The sequence below is a fragment of the Melanerpes formicivorus genome, unplaced genomic scaffold, assembly GCF_026170545.1.
Source record: "Melanerpes formicivorus ecotype bairdi unplaced genomic scaffold, bMelFor1.0.p_v2 SCAF_11, whole genome shotgun sequence".
Classification (NCBI taxonomy): Eukaryota; Metazoa; Chordata; class Aves; order Piciformes; family Picidae; genus Melanerpes; species Melanerpes formicivorus.
In genome coordinates, this window is record NW_027142363.1 from 9,565,923 (window position 1) to 9,579,914 (window position 13,992).

The 13,992-nt window shown below is 46.8% G+C and overlaps 1 protein-coding gene across 1 annotated transcript; it reads right to left on the reverse strand.

Moving 5' to 3' along the window:
• Positions 1-4,425: 4,425 nt before the first annotated feature.
• ADAMTS1 (ADAM metallopeptidase with thrombospondin type 1 motif 1) lies at positions 4,426-12,197 on the reverse strand. Its single transcript, XM_068144473.1, has 9 exons — positions 11,104-12,197; positions 10,367-10,713; positions 9,806-9,938; positions 9,231-9,398; positions 8,696-8,982; positions 8,286-8,472; positions 8,008-8,183; positions 6,927-7,102; positions 4,426-6,564 (listed from the first exon to the last, which is right to left on the reverse strand). The coding sequence occupies exons 1-9, from the start codon at positions 11,609-11,611 to the stop codon at positions 5,823-5,825; spliced, it is 2,724 nt and encodes a 907-aa protein (XP_068000574.1). The 5' UTR covers positions 11,612-12,197; the 3' UTR covers positions 4,426-5,822.
• Between the last annotated feature and the right edge of the window lie 1,795 nt (positions 12,198-13,992).

Sequence of the window (13,992 nt, forward strand, 5' to 3'; positions counted from 1 at the left end):
TGATGGGCAGAAGCCAGTTATTATGGTGGGAGTGTTTGCTGAAGAGCCTGGGTTATTCTTCTGAAGCTGCTTTTCTGAATTTCTTAGGAGTGTTTTCTCCTCCATTCCCTGACCTATCTGGCGGGTTAAAATGTTTTATATGAAATCTTCCCACCACCTAGCCCATATTACCTATTTGTTCTACACCATTCAAAACATCACACTATTTTGCATCTGCTTACCCGTGGTAATGTGGCAATGATAAAAGCAAAGGTCTTGTTTGTTTTTTTCTCCACAAGTTATGCCAGACTTCTACTGAAACATCTACAATGCTTGGAGATGTTGATTTGAATGAAAGCTGCTGTGAAATACTTACGTAGGAATCCAGTTGCCACATTACAAGCTATCTGGAGCTGCATTTCAGAAGATAAAATACCATCTTTGCTAGCACCTGGCAAATCAGAGTGTTCACATGTATAACTCTGGGGCCTTTATTCTGTAAGTCAATGTCCTGACATTAAAATTACAGCTCTGGATATACTCAGGCAACTGGTGGTTTTGAAATGCAGGTATCAGCTGCTACAGTATATGGAAACTCTAGACAATTTCAGGGTTTTTCCATACCAGATATATAGAATTATTTTTCTATTCTTAAAGCTCAAACAGAACCAATTTCTGTAATAGCAGCCAACCTTTCTCTGCTCTGAAACCTCATGTATAACAATCAGTGGCAAAATAGTTATTTGGGCAACGCTAGACTCTTGTTTTTACAAGAAGAAGATTACAGAGAAGGGAATGCAGCAACTTAAGAACCCCATTATGGACTGTTTGGGCTTTTATCCTATTTACTGTTAATATAATTTCAAGCAGTAAATCATATTATTTGTGATTTTAACAGTACCACAGGAAAACTGCTACTCCAATTTTTCGAGTAGCACCATTTACAGTGCTTACTCAGCACAGATACCACTATTTTACGTCTCATCAGCCCAGAAAGTAGTTCTCCAGCATGAGCAACTTTCCTCGTTGGACTCCCAGTTATTTTCTAACTTAGATGATGAAATCTGAAGATTGGGTTCTGGAGATCTTGCCCTCAGACTGGAGTTCTGTCCCAGTGCCAAACTCTTTAAGTCTGGAGTGAGTTTTTACTAAGTCTCACAATGTCTGAAACGGCAAAGCACTACTCATTGTGGTTTTTTCATCTGTTCCACGCTGCCAAGAAAGAGAAATTGACCTTACCAAGAACTGGAAGATCACTCAGCCTTGAAAGTAATGAAATCAAGGGTGCTTAAGAAACACACATTTCATTCATTTAGACACCTGCCTCTCCCCACACCTCTGAAAATACTTGATGATACAGATTGCACCTACCAAGCTCACGCTACTCAGCTAAACCCCTTTATGTCATGTCATCCAAATGGCACAAAGAATAGGCTACAGTGCCTGATTTTTCTGAACCTGGAGGAAGCTTGACAAATCTGGGTCAAATGTGGTATGTGGTTGTCTTTAGCTGAGATGCTAGTCACAGGAAACATCTCACCCTACCTGTCAAACTGGACAGCTGAGACAACCTGATTGAAAGCAAAAGTCTTCATCTAGAGTCTGAAGCCCATTCAGATGTCAGTGGAACCTGTGGCCCTGGCCCAAAGAGAGTACTCTTGGGCTGGCAGAAAACACTATTGCTTATGCTCACCCCAACACAGACTTCAGCGCCTCTTCTGCTCTGGAGGGTGGGGTTTAAGCGTCAGTAACCAAGTGTTGCAATTCCTGCTCACAGTAATGAACGTCCACATGAAAAACACTTAACTATCCAGTCCTTTATAACAAAAGCTGTAAATTGACAGACTCTTGGTGCAGGCAATGTGTTTAATTTGGATCATGATTGTTACACTGCTAAACTATGCTCCACTGTTTTTGCTCACTTCTTGTTGCTAGGTCACCTCAAGCAGCAGACTTTCTTGTTACTAAAGGGGCATTTTGGAAGGAAGCAGTTCTTTGATTGCACTGTGAAGGCAAGACATTATTTGAAGCATGTTCTCTATAACCCCGCTCTATTAAAAATATGATTTCATTAAAAACATAGTCACTAAGCTATGACTTGGAAATGCAATCTTGGTTAGCTGTGCTACAAATATGGGTAACAAGTTGACTTTCTTCTCCCAGTCTGTGCTCTGAAGAAATGAATGATACCCTAGCAAACAGACTGCCATTATAGCATTACTTTGTATTAGTTCATCACTCACAGTCATCTGACTCCTCATTTATGTCTAGTTAGCTATGGGGCTGGCTGTTGTAATGTAGGTAGTGCAAGCCAAAGCATTTTGGAAATGCAGAACACTTCAGCACCTTTTGCTGAAAAAAGGGAAATTGCTGTGTTTGATTGGATCCAAATTCCCTTCAGCATAAAAGGCAGTGCCTCTGAAACACCATTATTCTCTTGCAAAAGCCTCCTTAAGCACTACTGCAAGAGCCTAGATGATGTCAAAACCTTGGGTTTGCTTTAATTGATAGGGGTTGTCCTGTGAGAAGCTGTTTCTTCTGCAGGGCTTTCTTAGCCTTGAATAGTATCATAGGATCATAGTATCAGTAAGGGTTGGAAGGGACCACAAGGATCATCTAGTTCCAACCCCCCTGCCATGGGCAGGGACGCCCCACACTAGAGCAGGCTGGCCAGAGCCTCATCCAGCCTGCTCTTACACACCTCCAGGGACGGGGCCCCAACCACCTCCCTGGACAACCCATTCCAGGGTTTCACCACTCTCATGGGGAAGAACGTCCTCCTCACATCCAGCCTGAATCTCCCCACCTTCAGCTTCATTCCATTCCACCTAGTCCTATCATTACCTGAGATCCTGAGAAGTCCTTCCCCAGCCTTCCTGTAGGCCCCCTTCAGATACTGGAAGGCCACAATTAGGTCACCTTGGAGCCTTCTCTTCTGTAGACTGAACAGCCCCAACTCCTTCAGTCTGTCCTCATAGGGGAGGTGCTCCAGCCCTCTGATCATCCTCATGGCCCTTCTCTGGACCCATTCCAGCACGTCCATATCCCTCTTGTAATAAGAGCTCCAGAACTGGAGGCAGTACTCGAGGTGGGGTCTCACCAGAGCTATCAGAGGGGGAGAATCACCTCCCTCAACCTGCTGGCCACACTTGTCCTGATGCAGCCCAGGATCTGATTGGCTTTGCGGGCTGCAAGTGCACATTGATGAGAGCAAATCTGGACAATTGCTATCACCCAGCAGGTGTAGGACCTCATTAATTCTGTAGATATCACAGGGTTTTGTGCTTTCAGGACTGTAGCTCCTTGGGTTCTTAAACCGAGCGTTCCAGGCAGCACTAACCAAAACCTTACAAGTTAGGATATAAAGTCCACAAGGAGTAAGAAAACCAGCAGAAAATGCAAATAAAAATACAGTGCTGAGTTTGTTTTTTCCCCCACTTGAAAACATACATCTGCTGTAGTAAAATGTGTATGCATATATATACATCCATACATTGTTATTTGTTGTATTTATACTGAAGTATTCATAAACCCAGGAAGTGGTTGGCTCCCTCCTAAGTAATGTTCCCCAGTATTTTTACATGTCAAAGACAAAGTAATGCTCAATGAAGTGTGACGTGATGAAACTTTTTCTATGCGCTCTAGAGGGGCCAGGATTTTATCCGTGGAATAAAGTGGGAACTATTTCTGCAAGACAGTCCAAACATTGGCAAAGGAAGTTTTAATAGATTTTTACATGACACAAAGCCAAAAGTATTCATAAATGACTGACGTCTCAAATTCCATGGCAAAAAACCCTACCGAGTGCAACAGAAGATTTTTCCCCTTGACTGCAGTGGTCATGAGATCAGAAATGAGGGAGTGAAAAAATCAGTTTCTTGATGTTTAATATACATTTTAACGTTATAAGACGTATTACCAACGACATTAGAACAGCTCGTTCGCACAGTACTTTGAATTAGAAAAGCACGATTCAAAGGCCCTCCAGAAATGTGTGAACGAAACCCAAGCGCCAGTCAATGCTTTTGGATTTTGACTGTTTCTTTCCCAGTAGGGTAGGGTTAAGTGGAGCAGGTATACTGCTGCTTTTGTGCGTGCTTTGTTGGTTTGAAACACCACTGACAGCAATACTCCTTCTGCAAGCAGTTACTGAAACCAGTGGCATCGATCTGGTTGCACCCCATTTATTGCGAAAGGCGAAACAACAGTGGTGAGCACCCTGTTAGTGGTTAAGTAATAAAACACAGAATTACCCCTTTTGAGGCTGTGTATGACATTACGGGTAGAGTTCTCCAAACCCCTTCACTAAGGCAGTCAATTAGTAGGCTAGGCCACCAGTCATTTTGAAAAATGCCGTTCAGCTCCTCTTGGTAACATTTGCCTTAGACTGCGAGCTCTTTTGGCTCGATGGAACAGTTTTACTCCAGTTAAATAAAGACGCTCTAGTTCCAAAATTTATAGGCTCCATTTATTACCTCTAGTAACATATTATACTGTATAAATACTCTATCCTTGTTATATGTCCTTTTAAAAAAGCGATAACTTAGAAGGTCACATTAGACAAGAAGTATAAAAATAAATACGCTCATTAGATGCATTTATTACAAATTATAACCCTTCCCAGAAGGGAAAGAAATATAGAATACTTATGAAGTATATAAAAAAAAAATCTATAGTAATATATTTTACTATATACATATGGAAAGCCATATTCTCTCATTGTCTATGGACTGGCACAAACGTTAATTATGCGAATGCTGGCGTACTGCTGTGGATGGACCTGCTATCCTTCAGCTTTGTCTTCCCGCCTTATCAGTGATTTCAGCACTACAAACCCACCAGAGGCCATAAAAAGAGAGGTTCCCATTCATAGTGGGGAGCTTTTTTGTTTTGGTTTTTTTTTCCTTTCTATCTTTTTAACTCAAGTGCAAATAATTTCCATTGGCTGGGGTTATGTAAAAGATCTCACTGTGAAAGCATGACTCAAATGCTCACAAAAGCTACCGGTCTGTTTAACAGGATGGTAGGACCAAACTCAAATCAGGAAAGCCGGTGGAAAGTATGCAGAAGGCACAAATAGCAACTACTCAAGAGATGGTACCTACTCCAGGAGTATTTCTACTTTTCTAGCCTCTGGATTACATGTCACCACAATGGCATTGGAGTACGTGTGAGAAACGGACAGGCACGTCTGGATGACATATGGTTTAAAAAATAGACATTATAGTTATTTGTGGAGTTGACTGACTGTTCTTAGTATTTCTTACTCTTTACAGGTAGAGAATATGGCTTTATTTTTATATAAAACTATTCTCTGAATAGCAGCCATGAATGATATAATTAAAGCTCCTTTCCCAATCCTGTTTTTTGCCCTTTGTGAGGTAGGTAAGCCCTGACCAATTATTTTTAGCTATGTTTTCTGCTCTCCTTTCTCTCCCCTTCCTAGGGACAGGGACTTGCTCAGTACCACAATATAAATCCAAAAGAAGGGAGAAATAACTGAACCCCAAAGTGTTTGCTTAAATGTGTTTTGGGCACTGCTTAGCTTGTAACATACTTAAAAAAAGAAGGCAATTAAAATGCCCTAGGGACTTATCTTCTGAAGACAAGTGTCATGGATCTGCCATCCTATCAAATTTTCAGCTGGCAGGGGACTTTCAGGACGCAACACCAACTAGAGCCATTTGCACTGCCCCACCTCAATGGATCCTCACCACGAATTCTGCATGCAAAAAATCACATGCACTGCCTCTAGCCCTCTTTTTCAGTGCATTGTTCTGAAGGAAAAAAACCAAAGTAACAATAATAATAATAAAAAAAATAGCTTTCCCAACTTATAGCATTTAACTGCAGTCCGTAACATTGCAGAAGTCTATTAGGTGTTTTGGTTTCTTGGAGGGCTCACAGCTTTCTTGTGGCAGCACATTGCCATCATAAGAAATACATTTTAACAACCTCTTCTTGAAACCTTTCCCACATGTCTTGGAGCAGGGTGACCAGTCTCCCAGTTGCCACTGAGGGCAGGGTATGTCAGCACAGGGACGGATGTCACTGGGCTTCAGCTCACGGGTGCAGTCAGTGGCTGGCCGCCCCTGGGGGTCTCGGCACTCCACTGTCCGCCGCTGCCAGCCTGAGCCACAAGACTTGGAGCACTCACCCCACTCCTCAATCACCCATTCAGAGGAGATTATCTCCCTGATGGCATTGAAGGACTCTTTCTTTCTACTGGGTGCTTTCTCTGACCCAGGCTGCGTGGGCTTCTTCACGAAATAGGTGAACTTGATCTTGGGCTGTGGCAGGTCTCCCACGGTGAGGACCTGGATAGTCAGAGGCTCCTTCAGAGGGCTGAAACTGCGGATTCTCTCCAGGGCAGCGGAGGAGCCACTGTACCTCAGCACACTGCCCTTGTAGGTGATGTCCTGCTCCAGAGTTGACAGGGTGTAATCGCCATTGAGGACATAGGTGCCATCTGCAGCTTTGATGGCGAGGAAGCTGCCGTCGTGCCTTGCGCCCCTGTGGTTTCGTTGCTTCACCTCAATGTTTGTTGCCCCAGCTGGAATGGTGACGACATCATGGTAGCCAGGTCTGCTCAAGAGAATAGAGAAAGGCTGAGTCTCCTGCTCTTCCCTGGGAAAGGGAAGAAGCTGTCTGGCACAAGACTGAAATTCATTTGAAGCTGAAGTGTTAAGCTCATGAGCTGCTGACTTAATGGAATGAATAGATTAAGGGATTTCAAAGCCACATCCCACGTTATTGCTATGGCAGAGGCATGCCCACATGTAAGGGGTTTTCTTTCACTGGGATCTAGCTGTAAGCTGTCTTCAGTCAGATGGCTCTCACAGATCAAATCACAGTACCAATAACAAACTGGGGCAACATCTCATTGACTTGAAAACCAAAAGCTTAAACCCACAAGAACAAAGTAATAGCAGCAGTCATATACTCACTTTGCTCTAACAAGCGTGCCAGACACTTTCTTGCAAGTGGATCCATTGCCACCACAGATACCACACTTGTCAAACTTCTTGTTGGATCCTATCATACGGTCACAGCCAGCCTTTACACATTGTCCTTGGACGCAGACAGAGGTGGAATCAGGGCTACAGGGGGTGCCATCCACAACCTTTGCAGGAAACAAGCAGTAGGATGTTAAATTAGAAGATGCACATTGCTTTAAAATTGCTGAGACACAGAAAATGCAAAATATGGACAGGTAGAAGACCTGCAGCACACAATTTCAGGGCTTTTTAAAGCAAAAACCAAAGCAGCCCACTGGTAGTTGGGAGGTATGTAGTGCTACTTCATCTCACTTGCAAAAATGATGCCATGGTGATGCAAAAACAAATTTCAGTTTCCATTAACAGCCCCTTCTAAAAACCCACAGACCACATTTCTTATTTCTTATAAAGAGAGAGCATTGTTTCTAATGTCACTAGAAGGTAAGCCATGTCCTCAAACTACAGCACCAGAAGTGCTTTTAATAGCGTTCAATGTATCTTTTATTTCTAGGACTACTGCTTTACAAAACACATCTGTGTCATCGCTGCAGTAGTTATTGGCTCTCAACATCTTATGACAGTGCATTCAAGTAGCTATGCAAGACAAACATTTTTCCTTTTGTTTGTTTTAAGTTGTCAGCATATTAGTAACCAGTATGAGAAAGCACCAATGTTTTGGCAAAGATCTGCCCCGGTTTTCCAAACACATTTCAATGTAATCAAGTTGGTGGAAGCTCTGGAAAGGAAACTAGGGTGGAGTGGGTAGAAGAGGTGGTTACGTGTGAAATAACTGGAAGGACCATGCCAGGACATTTAATGCATGCTTGCACTGATCAAGCTGTATGTGTTGGAAGAGAAGAAAGAAGAAGAAAGCAGAATCCAGCTTAAATACAAAAAAACCCCTTCCATTTAAAAGAGAATTCAGAAAGGATTTTAGATTTCTACACTGCTTCACAACTTCACATAAAGAATTAAGAGAAATAAAAAATCCTCTTCATGACTAGGTGGAAGAAGTATAGTTTTGAAATACCTTTGGCTGTAAAACAAAGAAGTATCCTGTTCCTTTTGCTCGGCAGACTAGCTTGCATCTGTCCTTTGGAGAGACACCAGCAAACTTGGGTGTCCACTCCACTGCAGGTCCACTTCCAAAGGGAGACCTGGAAAACTCATTGTGCTTTTCACATTGTTCCTCCCTAAAGGTTTTGCCTGCGGGCAGAGGAAAGACAGGTGGATGTCAGATCATCTTCTGCACATACTCTTCCTCCACAGAATACCCTATCTCCGCCTCAAAAATGGGGAAAAGCTTACCATCATTGTCCGGACAGTCCTCGATGTTACATGATCTGTACTGCACCCGTTTCCCTTCACAGTACTTTCCCCCGTTCCTCGGGACAGGGTTGTCACACTCCCTGAAGGAGTACTGCACTCCACCACCACAGGTCCGGGAGCACTCTCCCCACGCCCCCCAGGATCCCCAGCTACCGTGCACCGGTGTCTGGAATGACAAGGAAAAGCAGAACAAAAATGTTAATACAGCAGAAGAAAATCCAACCACAAAAACTACAGCCATGCTCAGTTTTACCTAAGCTACTTGTAGAAAATAAAAAAGCTGTCTGCCTCCACTTATTCAAGCCCTTTTAACAGATTACTCCTACTGAGGTGTTATCTGTGCTCCTCTGCAACCCAAGATATATTCTGATTTCTTTTTTAATACTTACATCATAATGCTTCTTCTCAGTTTTATTCACACACTTGCCATTCATGCACCACTTCCCTTCCCCACAACTGGTGCCGTCTGCCCAAGGGAAGTGTTTGGTTTGGCACACAAGTAGTCCTCCAGAAGTGCCAGTACACCACAGCGTCGTACACGTACTGGCTGCATCAGGGCAGTGCTTGGACTCATCTCCAAATGTAAACTGGCACTGTCTGTTGGCATCATACAATGTGCCAGGCAAGTCAGAAGGAAGCTGAATTGGTTTGTGGGGCTTGTCCAACAAACACTCACCTGAAAATTAAGGGAAAAAATAAAAAGCAGACAATGCTGTCAGTGAATCTGGTTTCAAAAAGAGAACTGCACTTGCTTTGTACTCTAAGTCTTTTGAGTGTGTGCCACCATTCTGGCAGAGCTAAGGTTCTTCTAAATGCACTGACAGCCTGCAAAAGGCCAACTATGCTGCAGCAGAAAGCTCTCTGTTAAGAAAAAAGAAGAGACAGAGGAGAGAGGAGAGACAAAGCAAAGCTTAATAATCTTACCATGACCATTATCCAAAAACGTTGTAATCATATAGGCACTACATGGAGACCATGGCTGGCTGCGGTCCAGATTGGAAAGCATAGATGCCATCAGGTGGAAATCCCGGCTCATTCCATTAATACCAGCACACTGCTTTGCATCATCATGAGGCATGTTAAACACGTGGCCTTAGAGAAAAAAACAGAGTTTGTGATTTTAAGAAGTCAGTCCTATCCGTTATCTATACTATTTTAAATATTAGTCTACAGCTGCTCCTAGTCTGGCCTTTAAATAATAACCTTAATCCTGAACACTGCCAATTTTTAAGCAGGTAGCACTGTATCTTTGCTCCCCTCATCGGCTTCTCATGCTTTTTTTCTGCAATCAGTCCAATACACAGCTCTTGCAGACAATGCCATGTAGTCAGGATTTGCTTTCCACAGCTCAACCACATGACAAGGCAAAGCTTTGCCTCCTCCTGACTGCAACAGGGAGCGCAGAGTGAGCCTGCAGTAAGGGCTAGGCAGCTCTTTACTCCGTGGCACTGAGCTGGCTTCAATCAGTCACGTGAAATCACCTTTCAAATTTCAAGTACCTAGTTCGTGGGCTGTTGTAAAGGCAGCTTGTAAACCATCGTCTTCTATGATAGAACAACTGCGGTTTAGATCACAAACTGTTCCCACATCAGCCATCCCAAGAGTATCACATGTCTTGGCACCACAGAGGTCCTGTAAGAAAAGGCAGTTTCATTATTAATCAGATCAGAGTCTCAACCTTGGCAGGAAACATCCAGCCCTGGCAGTTCGCCTTTACTTATGGAAAGAGCATAAATATTCAGTACTTCAATGGGTATGATGGCAAAAAATCTGCCTTTGGAACACAACAGTTACACGTAGAAAGAAAACACAGAATTTCCATACTAAATCTGCTTAAAAGTATGAGAGACTGAAATCCATTGCACAGACCGTGAATTTCACCCAGAAAAAAACCCTGACTAAATAAAAAGCAGTTCGTTTCACATTTAGCCTACTTTGCTGAAGCTGTAATGACATAGGACTGCCTCTGAAAACTTTCTTTGGGAATCTCCTGGCAGAGGGGGCCTCCAGCGGTAGGGAGCAATAGGAGTGGGGATGGATTTGATCTCCACCTCCCTCACCTGTCTGGTGAATAGGATTGCTGTGTCGTAGTGCTCCGCATGCCGGTCACTGGGTGGGTTGTGCTGCTTCTGCCAGCTGCAGAAGTTTCTCAAAGTCAGGGCCGCGTTGGAAGAGACATCGGGTCCCTTCCGCTCCTCATAGATGACCATGATTTTCACCACCACGAGGCTGATGGAGTTGCGGATGCTGGGGTGCTTGTACAGCTTGGCTGCCACGGAGAATAGCGTCAGGAGATAGTGCTTCAGTCCACTGCCATGGAATTCAGCCATGGATTGGTCGGCTACCAGCATGGTCTCCACGTAGCGGGGGCTGGACACGAACCTTTTCTTCCTTCTGCTTCTCGTTTCTGCATTAAGGAGGAAAAAAAAATTAATGAGAGAGGGAGAAGGAGCGAAAGCGCATGTGAACACAACAGAAAGACGGCTGCAAGGTACGACCGTAAGGAACCTGAAACCCAATGCAGCAAAAGGACGTACTCCACTATCCCGCTCCTAACTCCCGCCCCCAGACTTCGGCAGCCCTAGCTGAATAAACCCTCCCCACCACTTGCTGGCGGAAGGGAGAAACCCGCACCCAGGTAAGCGCATCCTTCCCGCCTTCTCTCGGGGTGGGGACGAAGGGGAAGCACCAGCCGTGGCCCCGTCGTAAGCCCCAAGTCGGGGCGGGGGCGTAGCTGGGCAGAGAGCGAGGCTGACCTCCCCTCCCCGCGAAGGGCGGCGCGGTGCCCTGACGGTACCTGCGTGCGCGGCAGGCTCCGTCATTGTCACCTCCGCTTCTGTCCCCGCCTCGGCCACGGCGCAGCGGGTGGCGGGGGCAGCATGGCGGGTCCCGCGGAGGCGGAGAAGGTGGGCGCCGCGGCAGTGCGCGGTGCCGGGGGCCGGCTGGATGAGGTACTGGCGGCCCCGCAGGGAGAAGGCGCCGCGCATCCCCGCACAGAGGCTGAGGGCGGCGGCGGAGCTGGGATCTCGGTTGACGGTGCCGGAGTAGAAGCAGCGAGAGAGGTCGTCCTCCGACAGCGGAGGTGGCGGCTTGCCCAAGTACTGCAGGGTGAAGTTCGGAGCCAGGAAGCTGCTATCGGGCTCCAGCTCCAGAGTCAGGCGCTCCCCAAAGGCCTCCAGCCGGAAACGCTCCCGGCCGCCGGCAGCGCCCAGGCGCCGCGGCACCACCAGCGCCTGCCGCTCAGCGCTACAGAGCCCCAGCAGCACCACCAGCACCGGCACCAGCAGGCGCCCCTCGGTCCTCATCACGACCGCCGAGCTCGGGGGACTTGATGCTGCGGCCGCTGGCTTCACAGAACCCTTTTTATTTCTTTATTTGCTTAGATTGTATAAATATATATATTTTGCGTTCAGGTTTTGGGGATCTCTAAAGTTCTTTCTGCTGGCGGAGGGATGGGTATCGCCGGGCGGGCGCCGGGTCCCGCGATCACTGCAGAGGCGGCGTCGGCTTCCCCATGGCCGGGGCGCGGCAGCAGGGAGGGGCTGCGAAGGGAGCAGCCGTTCCCTTCTGTCCGTCTCTGTATCAGTCCTCTTTCTCTCGCTGCCGTTTCTCCTTCCTGCCTCCTCAGCTGTCCTCAGCAGCAGCCGCCGGGGAGGAAGCTCCAGCGAGTCTCCACTCGCCCCTCCGGCAGCCCCGGGACGGTTCCGCCTGCACTTCCACGGCCTGGCGGGGCAGCGGGAGGCGAGCGCCGGGAAGCCTCCCGTCCTTGCAGAGCGGAGCGAAAACCAGCACTCTGCGCCGGCTACCTCTGCTGCACTCAGAGCGCCTCTGCCGTGCGAGGTGAGTGCGGCAGTCGGGACAGCCGCTGCCGCCCTTTATGGGGTTTGCCCGTGCTGCCCCCACCCCTGGCGCGGCCCGCCGCCCCCCGCCGCGCCGCCCCTCGCTCCCGGCCGCTGAGCTCACTGTGTGCGTAACGCGACCGCGGGCAGCCCCCGCCCCTCACCCGTTCCCCCAACCGCCCCCGACGAGGCGGGACGGGGCGCGGCAGGCAGAGACCAGGGTCGGTCCTTGGCTGCCGGGCTGGGGGCGGGCTGCGCTCTGCCGGTGCCCGGCCTCTTCCCCCGCCCCCGCGGCTCCCCCTCCCTGGGTCCCGCCCGGCGACAAGAGAGTCGTTCCTACCGACCCCCCTGCGACCCGAGGACAGCTGTGGGCTGTGAGATGTAGGGCGGGGTGGGCCGCCGTCCTCGCCATCACTGAGCGGTGCGCTGGATGGGCTGTGGGCGACCTCGGGCCCCTGCCCCTCCGGCCGGGGTCGTGGATGTCCACCCGCGGTTGGGGATTGGCTGGTTGACGTCTCGGAGCTCCTGGCGGGGAGGGAGATCCCTCGTCCCGTTCGTGGCTTTTCCTTTCTTTAAAGCAATTCTTGCCCTTTCACAGCGCCAATAGCTGCAGTCAGCTGTGCACCTGTACTTCTGGGGAATGGTTTCTTTTAAATCACTTAAACAGAGGCATTTATGTAGGCGCAGCCAATATTTTCCTTTCAAGCCATAACCAACCAATCCATTTAATTCTTTATATGAAACACACATATGTGTGCAGCCTGGGTAATACTTCCTTCTTCTTCTTGAGGCCTTTTTGGAGGATGAGGGCAAAGAAGTGGTGAGCAAATGTGTGAATGGAAACAAAAGCAATGTACCTGTTGATGCAGGCTCCCGGGCTTCTGAATTAAATGAAGGTGCTTTGCTGTCAGTCAACACGGTGTTTTACACCAGCACAAAACTGGGAGCCTGAAAATGGAAGTAACAAAATAGATCACCCTTGTGACAGAGGGAACATTGTATGTATCCGCTGTTCTGTTAGGATGAAGCACCCCATTTATGCTAACAAATGTAGACTAGAGGATTTTCTTCCTGTTTTAAACCCTGCCAGATGAATTTGGAGCTGTGCTTCTGTGTCAACTGCACTGCCTGATTGCCTGCTAAGTTGTGGTAATAGATTTATTTCCCACGGGGTTCTGTAAGTCACGCAAGTTCAAAAATGAACATTTTTTGAAGCTGTGCAAAAAATTCAAAATATAAAAAGGTGAACTGTAATTTCCTTTATTTATTTGACAAAAGTGCTGTTGTCCCATGTAGTAATGAACACAATCAGACCTGGGCCTCAGATGAGGGTTTAGGTTGACATTTTGAACAGAGTCATGGTTTCAAGAGGCTGTGACTGCCTCCCTTTAATACATCAGGAGCAGAAATATCTATTAGTTTATGACAGAGGCCTAGCATTTCATTAGAATTAGAAGATGTGTGCCAGTCTCCATCCTTATCTTTGAGATATGGTAATGTGTACCCAACTCCATCAGGCTTTTCCTAGAACAGAAGATTCAGAAGAAAGGTACAGTTCCTTCATGCTGCTGATTTCACGCTGCGTATGATACATACCTAGCAGTTGTAGGCATTTTGAATGTTTAGGGAATTACGAGTTTAGAAGTCTAGAAGTATGGGATGTGATACAGAATTGAAGGGAAAGCATTCTATTTTTCAAACTTTTTTTTCAGTTTGAAGTAGTTATGTTTGTGAAGCTCTTCATTAGAAATATGAAAGCCTCTTGGTTTGTCACTGTAATGGTGTAATGCAGAGATCAGGAGGACTAGAGCTAGGCCACATCGGCATCTATCAAGGACATATCCAAC

Excerpts from the sequence above, each read along its gene's own strand:
- ADAMTS1 (XM_068144473.1), bottom strand. The coding sequence starts at position 11,611 with ATGAGGACCGAGGGGCGCCTGCTGGTGCCGGTGCTGGTGGTGCTGCTG. Across the intron at positions 9,939-10,366 it reads CAATCCTATTCACCAGACAG|GACCTCTGTGGTGCCAAGAC; the intron begins GTGAGGGAGGTG and ends CTTTTCTTACAG. Across the intron at positions 8,184-8,285 it reads GGACTGTCCGGACAATGATG|GCAAAACCTTTAGGGAGGAA; the intron begins GTAAGCTTTTCC and ends CTCTGCCCGCAG.